The sequence below is a fragment of the Osmerus mordax genome, chromosome 2, assembly GCF_038355195.1.
Source record: "Osmerus mordax isolate fOsmMor3 chromosome 2, fOsmMor3.pri, whole genome shotgun sequence".
Taxonomy (NCBI): domain Eukaryota; kingdom Metazoa; phylum Chordata; class Actinopteri; order Osmeriformes; family Osmeridae; genus Osmerus; species Osmerus mordax.
In genome coordinates, this window is record NC_090051.1 from 9,352,087 (window position 1) to 9,362,324 (window position 10,238).

At 40.6% G+C, this 10,238-nt stretch overlaps 1 protein-coding gene and 1 long non-coding RNA gene across 2 annotated transcripts; both read right to left on the reverse strand.

Moving 5' to 3' along the window:
• Positions 1-3,984: 3,984 nt before the first annotated feature.
• LOC136932626 (uncharacterized) lies at positions 3,985-4,812 on the reverse strand. Its single transcript, XR_010874755.1, has 3 exons — positions 4,554-4,812; positions 4,193-4,313; positions 3,985-4,028 (listed from the first exon to the last, which is right to left on the reverse strand). It is a non-coding gene; the product is annotated as an uncharacterized lncRNA (long non-coding RNA).
• Positions 4,813-6,481: 1,669 nt separating this feature from the next.
• On the reverse strand, positions 6,482-8,740 carry LOC136960686 (uncharacterized). The gene is made up of 6 exons (XM_067255077.1): positions 8,714-8,740; positions 8,200-8,513; positions 7,891-8,107; positions 7,649-7,724; positions 6,581-6,840; positions 6,482-6,487 (listed from the first exon to the last, which is right to left on the reverse strand). The coding sequence occupies exons 1-6, from the start codon at positions 8,738-8,740 to the stop codon at positions 6,482-6,484; spliced, it is 900 nt and encodes a 299-aa protein (XP_067111178.1).
• Between the last annotated feature and the right edge of the window lie 1,498 nt (positions 8,741-10,238).

A 10,238-nucleotide genomic window follows, 5' to 3' on the forward strand; every position in this document is an offset into this window, starting at 1 on the left:
GTTTTGTGTCTCCGTAGAAGAAAAAGATTTGTGTACTTGTAAAAAAAAGTTTTGTGTCTCCGTAGAAGAAAAAGATTTGTGTACTTGTAAAAAAAAGTTTTGTGTCTCCGTAGAAGAAGGCGGGAACACTGCTCCCAAAACCATCTAAGCCAATCAAATATAGCCATTTCTGTGTTTAATATTATTGGACATTTTCGTCTGTCTATCACACAAAGAACGTCAGCGAATAAGAACAAAACTAGAATGCTGATGATTTCAACGGTGAGTATTTGGTAAGTAGTTCAAAATATCCATGGGCATGTACCTTTAATGCAACATTTAAAGATTATTCGGTTAGCACACTCTTAACAGTATAAGGTATCCAGTATATGGATAAGAGTCGTAGTAAGTTGAATAGTTTTTTAATGTAAATATTTATACGGATATTTAATTAGACGACCAGTCATTACTGGCAGTAAATAATACACTCTAGAGTGAAAGATCCATATCTTTTTAATTTTTTGCGCTTAACTTTCCCAGCCAACATTTGAGATCAGTGTGTCCAGCTCATGTTTAGTTAAGCATGGCAAATACACCAACATTGCAGCCGGTAAGCATCATACTAAGCGTTCACAACTTTACATGTTTTTTAATGTAACTAATGTCACTTTTTAAAATCAAAGTAATGCTGTAACTGACCTCTGAATCTTGTTATTACAGGACATTTTTGTTCAAGATTGTACGTCAAGGCTAATGACAAGACTGCAGCATGCCCTCAATGACAACCCGCTAGACCTTGACTACTTAAAGTATATGGTCACACAGGAGAGGACTTTCCTCAGTGCAGCAGGCCAAATCCTGCCAAATGGAATCAGTGAAGCCCTTGAACATCTCTATCATTTGCTTATGAGGCAAACTCATTCTTCACCCTCACCATCCGTGACATGGCAGATTACACCCAATGGACGTCTGATACTTGAAGTTTCAGAAGAACACATAAGAAGTCTGCTTGATCTTGGCCTTTCTGCTACCTGCATTGCAGAAGTAACTGGGGTGTCGAGAAGAACCATCTTTCGCCGGATGAGTGACTTCAACCTGTCAGTGAGAAGTCAGTATTCCACCATGACTGATGATGAACTAGACGGTAAAGTGAGGGCAATCAAGTCAAGACTCCCCCACACAGGTTACCGCCTTATGAAAGGGTGCCTGCAGTCAGAGGGCTACCATGTGCAGTGGGAGAGAGTGAAGGCTTCCATGCACCGTGTGGATACAGCTGGGATCTTGGACAGGTTGACAGGCATGGGCTGTGTTGTTCATCGTGTATATTCAGTTCGTGGACCAAGACACTTACAGCACATAGACACAAACCATAAACTCATCAGGTATATCACATCAAACCTTGGCTTTGTTACTGATCAACCAGATATAACATATCTAAATAGTGACAATGCTTTAAATTTTCTATTTAGATACAACATAGTGATCTTTCGTGGGATCGACGGGTTTTCACGCAAGGTACTGTAATTTGTCTATTTTCTTTGTCCATTTGTTCATTTGGGGCACAAGCTAGAGGTTAATGCATTGTCCTACTTACTGTTAACCATCATTTTGCATTCCTCACACACATGCTATCTTGACAATCTATTTGCAACTTATAGACTGCGCTAAGTGTCACATCTTCTGTTCAAGAATGTATATCTAATTTTTTGGTTATCTATGCACCATTTCCTAATCTTTGATACATACTTTTATGAGTCAATGTTCTAAATTGGGATTTTTATTTCCCTACAGATCATGTACCTTAAAACAGCCACCAACAACCGTGCTGCCACTGCCTTTGACTTTTTCATGGAAGGTGTTATGATGTTTGGTTGGCCTTACAAGTAAAGTTTTTCTCACCTCTTAGTTTTGTAAATGGTTCAATTTACGATGAGTGATTGTCATAGTGTTTTCAATAATTAATACAGCATGTTTGAAATGTCCTTTACTATTGCAAAACAGATCATAGACTTTCTCTTTGAAGGGTGAGAGCTGATCAGGGTGTAGAGAATGTTGACATTGCTAGAGCAATGTTCACCACCCGAGGAACTGGACATGGAAGCTTCATATCTGGAAAGAGCGTCCATAACCAGAGGTAATACCAGCACACTCAACTCAGCCTTGTCTCAATGTGCCAGCTTTTTGTAACTTAACACATGTAAGTGTGAATCGTAAAGCCGGACACACTTTGTGTTTGTCCCCACTAGAAAAGTTGTCTAACGCATACAAATTCAAATAGGATCATTAATCAAGGCTGCAGTAGACCAAGTGTGCCTTTGCAAGACAAGGAAATCTGTTAAACACCTACACACATTAAGGCAGATCAATTGACATTTATCCAATTGAGTTAAGAATCATTCTAAATACATTTTTAGATTACTATTATTATCTACAGAAAGAAAATGTCCCAACGTGATTAGATTCATGTTATATTGTACAAACTGATTCTTCTATCATGGCCTTATTTTAAAGGATTGAACGCCTATGGAGGGACGTGTGGACTGCAGTGACCCATGTCTACTACGATGTCCTGCACAGCTTAGAGGATGAAGGACTCCTGGACCTTGCTGACAGTTTGCATCTGTTCTGTGTACACTTTGTCTTTGTACCTCGGCTGCAGCAGGACCTTGAACATTTTGCTAAAGGCTGGGATGACCACTCTCTGCGCACAGAGAGGCCGGACCCCAAACCAGCTTTGGCACTTGGGTCTCATGGAGAATCCAGTTACCGAGCCAGACGCTGCAGAGGTAATTCACTTAAAGGCCTAATTACAATAAGCCCTGTCAGCACACTGAAATAACAGACTGTTGGAAAAATTGAAGATGTCACAACTTTTATTCTGTATAAAATGATACTGTGCTTAGCATTCTTTGTCAGTAGATAAGAGAGACTCCCTTAACAAACTCTAGGCTTTTCTTATAACTCTGGGGGATGGGTGAGTATTTGTTAAGACTAGATGTTGGGGGTTTTCGTTGTTTTAAGGAGATACCGTGTGACAAGGACTAGGTGGAGACGCAAGGTCTGGTGACCATTTGCTTGACATCATGTCGTAAACACGCACACACGTAAACATGCATGCACACGCGCGCCAGGTCTATGCAAGGGAGTCAATGAAAGAAGGGCCATGGGACATTTGCATGCCTGTGTATGAACCAATGACTGTTTAGCATGGTGTTGCTTAAATAGTTTAGCTAGCACAACATACTGACAGACAAACTTTGTATTGCGATCAGATTTTGTCTCTTTGCCGGCAAGCATTGAACCATTGTACTTTCTTTGAATCCGACAACTGCATTACTTGAGAAATTATCCTAACACAGATCCTGGAACCCATTCGATTGCTAAAGGGTTTTAAAATTGGAAGTATTTCTAATGATCTGTTCTCCATTTTAGGGAATGCAGATTGATGACATTGACTGGGATGCCACAGGATTTGAAGAAGATCCAGACAGTGGAGTTGTAGTCCCAGACATCGACTGCCCATTAGACCAGGCCGCCATTGCGGAGCTGCGCATGGCTGTACAACCTACTGCACATTCAGTCAGTTTTGGCAGGGACATTTACCTAATGTGTGTCAGGCATGCGTCACATCTTGCTGGTAGAGTATAGTATCTTTGACATGGCAATCTGATAATTGAATGAATCCTGACAATGAAAAATATTCTGAGTGTTTAATTTGTGAATAAAACCTTGTACAAAAACGAAACGTTGAATGAAATGGTACATTTGTCTAGACCTAGACCTTCCTAATATATATATTGCAAATTGAACAAGCCCGGTGTATTCCTGGCCTTAGACGAGACCAAAACCTGTGTCACAGGTTGATATGCAGGACTCCAGTGACAAGCTGAACATGGCATAATTGTCATAGTTTCCAGGCAACTTCAGGGACTGGAAACAAGTGGAAGATCGAGGGTGCGAGCCATGGACCACCTCCATGTGGAGATCCTCTGTTGGGACGTCCCATCCTGTCCAAAACCGAAGCAGGGCCCTCAAAGACTTTTGTGACGCTGAGTAAGAAATCTAAATTCAATACATATTACAGGAAGCTTCCTGCCTTTTACTTTTGCCTGGTTGATGTGCAACTTTGAATGCTTAAAACCTCACAACTAAAAAAGAATATCTTTATGTGCTACACCTTTAAGCAAGCATAATAGGCAGATGTAACAAAAACCTGTCTCAATGAATTGGCGGAGGTATCCTGCTACAGTGCATCTAATTTCCAGAGAGTAGGGCTCATCCTCCTCCTCCTCCATTGGTTTCTCCACAGGCCAGATAATGCGATCAAGGATCGTCTGATGTATAAAAAAAACAAAAAAAGCATGTTGAACCATTCCAAATGTTAGTCACTTTCATTGTACTCATCTGCACATGATTACACTAAAAGGTGCTAAGAGGAAAATGACTAAATAGGTGCAAGTCCATTGTGACTTCTGATTTAAACAAATGTATATTCAAATTATAGATTCAATACCAACAAAGTATATTACCAACATTTTTAAATGACTTACTGACACACAACAACCTTATTTTACCTCAGGGCTGATGGCCACATCGGCCAAGCGGGGAAACATCAATCTGGCTGTTGCTCTTTTGGTGGATAGCAAAGGCCACACTCCAGTCTGTTTGATGCCTTTTCTTAACTGTACTATCTGTTGTGCAGTTCTACCAAGGACCTAAAAAACAGTAAAACATAGGTAACATGATCATAAAAGTTAAGGCAAGACAAATATCAATGTGAGACGCTAGTGTGGTCTGGTGACCATCCTCAAGTCTAGTACAGTAGGAACTAACTTCTGTGAAGAACTTGATATTAAATTGACAGCTCCGTGTCTTAAGATGTGTAATGTTTTTTGGATGGAAAGATAAATTCTGCCTCTGTTTAAATCTGACTAGATATGTAGAGTACCGCATGTTGTAGAAGGCGGTGGAACAGCCAGTGGCGGGTCTCCTCTGTGAGGAACTGTCTCCCTATCTCCCAGCTCTCCGCCAACTGCTTTACAGCGCTCTGTTCTTCCTCGCTTAGATCTGCTTGACCCTCCAGCTTCAAACAACCAAGTCACTTAATTAAAGCTCAATGTGTAGTTTAAATGTGCTCTTTATGCATAGGATGAATACACCGCCATAACATTATGACCATTGTCATGTGACGTGAATAAAACTGATAATTTCATTGTCATAGACCCTGTCAGTGGTTAAGATATATTGGTCCGATCCAACAGACGGAATCTTATCGTTTAAAAAATCAGTTAACCTGGACCATAAAATAACAAAACAATGTTTGTTATTACTGTTATACATACGGATGCAATAATCTTCCGCATGTCCATATCAGGAACATCATCCAGGGTGATGGTAGTAGCGTCTGGCTTGTCTCCCAAGAGCACGCACACCACGGCTGGACATAGTCCGGCCAGCACAGGGCCTCCATGAAGGAAGGAATGTCCCAGAATCCTCCCAGCCATGAGGAAGAGGTCACTATCCAGAAGAAGTTGAGAAGCACAGGGCACTAAGTGGTCCTGCTGCCCTTCAAAAAGTATGGTTACATCTCCGTTACCTGAGTAAAAAAGTAATGGAGATACGGGAGATAAAAACAGCATTAAGCACTTATCATAAAAGGACTTTCCAGATGACAGAAACTTTGATTATTGGGCCACATACCATAGTTCACATGGAAGCCAGTTTGGAGAGTCTGAACTGTTAGGTTTAGGACATGACGGTTCACACCTTCACCAATGGCAGAATCCCCTGTGAGTTAGGTAGATTATGATAGAAATAAATAGATAGATATAAGTGAGGGTAATAATGTTGTATTTAAATCAATCTATATTACATGATGTCTAGTTCTGGCCAAATGCTAGCCCCCTCAGATCCTTTTCATGATAAAGTAAATATCTTTTCACTTAAATAATACTGTTAAAGCTATGAAAATGTATGGTGTAAAGAGAGCTATTGTTGACATATGAAAAGTTGACCCATCAAATTCAATGAAAGTGTTAAAAAAGAAAGTGCTGTAGATTCCCAATTTCATATTGATATTGCAATAAATGGTTTGAATATATGAGCTACAAAAGTCCAAATGCTTTGTGTATGTATACACACGATAATGGGAGGATGACCATTTGCGAATAGGTCTGTTTCAAAAGTGACATCCTACCTTCCAGCCAGCACCGAAGAGGTCTAGCCCAGTTTGTGGTGTTGGCCTTGTAAAAGCAGATTATGGCCCTCTCTCTGTCCTCAACACTCTGTCTGAGATCCAGGCTAAACTTGAGCGGTTCGCCGTCAACCTCCTTTGCCAATAAACTCCTTTTGAAAAGCACTGCTGCTCGTTGGGGGCACTCAGTGAGCATCCAGTCTTAAATGTAGCCAAAAAGTGTACTTATGATATTTTTTTTAACTGGGAGGAATTCAGTACCACAATTATACAAGACATCTAAAAGTATACCTACAAAGAACATCTATCCTAAGACTTGTTGACGCGAGAAATGGGTTAACATCAAGTATCACTGCAATCACAATCTTTTAAATAGGTAGTACGAGTTTGAGATGGCAATATGCTTACCCGGTGTTGGTTCAGTAATAGACCTGCCAGGCCCAAATGCAACCTCTTCACTGGGACCTCCCGCTTCAGCTCCTCCTCTCTGGACCCTACTGGGACCTCCTGCTTCAGCTCCTCCTCTCTGGACCGTACTGGGACCTCCTGCTTCAGCTCCTCCTCTCTGGACCGTACTGGGACCTCCTGCTTCAGCTCCTCCTCTCTGGACCGTACTGGGACCTCCTGCTTCAGCTCTCTGCTCTCTATCTCCTCCTGCCACAGTTCCTCTTAATATACCGCCTTCCGGAGATGCAGAAGGATCTTCTTTGTCATCCGCATCAATTATCAGACTTGCATAAAACAATTTGCAGTCACAATCAAGACAGATCAAATAACTTCAGATTTCAGATTTTATGTAAGGTTATACTTACATGTCACCACAGGAGCTGGCATGGAGCTCTATGAAGGCTTTTAAGAATTATTTTCCACATGTTGGACATCTCTCCTAAAAGAATATGTAAAATGCTCATGAAAATATTTATATGTCAAATATTTATTATCACACTACAAAATATTGTATGCCAAGATACTTCGGACAAAAAAGCTTTTGCTTACATTTTCCACTTTCCATGCCGGTGTAGCCTCTTCAGTTACCTCCTCTTCAGTTACCTCCTTAATGTAGTCTACCTCAATGATCTCTTCCATGCACTGTTCAATATGCATAGGCAGGAATGGAAGAGGCATGGTCTTGCCACATGTGTTGCAAATTGATTTAGGCATTCTTGAAAATTCTGGTGATGTGTGTGGCAGTGGAGATGTGTCCAGACTGTTTTGTAAAGGTACTATGTAAAGAATGTTCTTTCCGTTCGTGGTTGCAGCTTTCAGCATGGTGGCATTATACCCTTCTGTTTCCGAAGGTATCACGGACGACTTTCTCTGTCCACTACCACCTTAATTTGGAAAAAAATATGAATATTCTATCAAAGAGAGAATTCATGATGAATTGTAACAGCATTAGGTATAATATCCATCACTGCACTGTCATCGGACCCTCCTAACAATGACTTTCTTGGCCTACAAATCATTACATTTTACCTGCCGCTTTATAGAACAGCCATCCCCCCGATAACAGCTTTAGTTTCGGATAGGTGTCTTCAAGAAGGCCGACAATCTGAACACATTCAAACAAAAATAAATATTTTGACTATGATGGCAAACCATCACATTTTCACAAAGTCTCCACATCACATTAACAGTTAATACCGGTAACCATCACATCCCTACACACAACATTCTACAACGATATTCAACATACCAAAAGATACATTTTACAATACCTCTTCATATTCAGCTCTCTCCGGCATATTAATGGTCCTTCTCCCAAGGCCCGCCTCAAGGAGTTGGGTCTCCTGTTTTGGTTTTGGAGTCTTGTCCGTGACCTCCGCCATCAGTATGAACTGCAACCTGATGTATTTCACTGGTTGAATCTTATTTGATGGCGGAGGCCTCCTTCCAGGCACCCCCTTCCTCCGCTTTCCGTAGTATGGAAAGGATCTGAGTAAAGATTCAAGCAATTTCAAGAATTGATAACAGTTTACATGGAGACAACATATGAAGATAAACAATGCTGTTCAATCTGTTATAACCTCTCCATCTCCTCCTGTACTGATGGATGGCCACGGCCACCAGCTGGGACTAGGTGGTGAGTAGGTGGCGGCTGGTGTACTAGATGCAGGCTTGGGCTCGCACCACGGCCACCAGCTGGGACTAGGTGGTGAGTAGGTGGCGGCTGGTGTACTAGATGCAGGCTTGGGCTCGCACCACGGCCACCACTAAATGCAGGGCCAGGAAGTGATTGGGAGGGGGTGTCCACCAGGGATGCGGTTGGGCTGCTGGTATGTCTGGCCAGCAGAGAGAACAGGTTTTGAGCTGCATCCTTGATTTGGTTCTGTAGCTCGTCCTGAAAAAGATAATTATGTTGATGTGGCTGACGTTAACACTAGTAGAGTTTATTAATTAAAACATTAGTTAAGCTATATAACAACACTTAACTAACATTCAGCTGGGCCACTAGTTAGCTAACCAAAAGATTGGTAATAGTTCAATGACACCATAGCAATGGTGGTTATGTAAGCTGTGAACGCTTAGTATGATGCTTACCGGCTGCAATGTTGGTGTATTCGCCATGCTTAACTAAACATGAGCTGGACACACTGATCTCAAATGTTGGCTGGGAAAGTTAAGCGCAAAAAATTTAAAAGATATGGATCTTTCACTCTAGAGTGTATTATTTACTGCCAGCTTTCATTTCGAATGAAAACCACTAACTACATTGAGTGATTTCGCGGCAGTTCCTTGCCATTTAGCTGCACATTGTCCAACTAATGCTAGGTTTAATGACTGGTCGTCTAATTAAATATCCGTATACATATTTACATTAAAACACTATTCAACTTACTACGACTCTTATCCATATACTGGATACCTTATACTGTTAAGAGTGTGCTAACCGAATAATCTTTAAATGTTGCATTAAAGATACATGCCCATGGATATTTTGAACTACTTACCAAATGACTCAGCATTGAAATCATCAGCATTCTAGTTTTGTTCTTATTCGCTGACGTTCTTTGTGTGATAGACAGACGTAAATGTCAAAAGATATTAGACACAGAAATGGCTATATTTGATTGGCTTAGATGGTTTTGGGAGTAGTGTTCCCGCCTTCTTCTACGGAGACACAAAACTTTTTTTTACAAGTACACAAATCTTTTTCTTCTACGGAGACACAAAACTTTTTTTTACAAGTACACAAATCTTTTTCTTCTACGGAGACACAAAACTTTTTTTTACAAGTACACAAATCTTTTTTGCAAGTTACAAATCTTTTTTGCAAGTACACAAATCTTGCCTTCTTCTACGGAGACACAAAACTTTTTTTGCAAGTACACAAATCATTTTCTACAGAGACACAAATCTTTTTTGCAAGTTACAAATCGTTTTTACAGAGCTCGCTTTCCTGGCACTAATTTCACGCCATATTGGTCAGCCCACAATTGCCTGAAATGTTGTGTATGCGTCTCGCCAAGCCCGCGCGTGTGTCAAGGGAAAGGCTGAGTGTGTGAGAATGTGGAGCACGCGCGCGCTGAAGAGCAGGGGAGACATTTAATTAGAAATTTCCTTAACAATTAGCCAAGCATGCATTTTTCAAATATTCACAAAAATTCAACTTTTCACCTTACAGTCAACCTTTTCTGAGATTTGTGTACTAAACATTCTCAAGAGTCTTCATGAACTTGTGATTGTATCAGAGTATCAGTTTTGCACCGGCGAATGTGTAAAGCATTATTTGAGCGTTAGAAATAAATTAGATTTCCTTTATTTCAATCATTTTTGAAGATATTAATTTGCCTTCTCACATGGGAACATGATGTAGTGTCTTTCAAGTGACACACCAAGTTTGGTGGTGATATTTCAAAGATTTGCTGAGATTTGATCCAACTTCCTGTTTGGTTGCTTTGTTGACGATTTTGATTGGCTGTACCGGACAAACGGTTTTGAAATTCAAAAATCTGTTGAAGAATTCAGTGAGGGTTGCTCTGACGATGATACCTGCCAATGCTGGGGAAGATTTGACAAAAATATAGGAGAAGTAGCAAAAAAACGTGTTTCCTAAATCTTTATT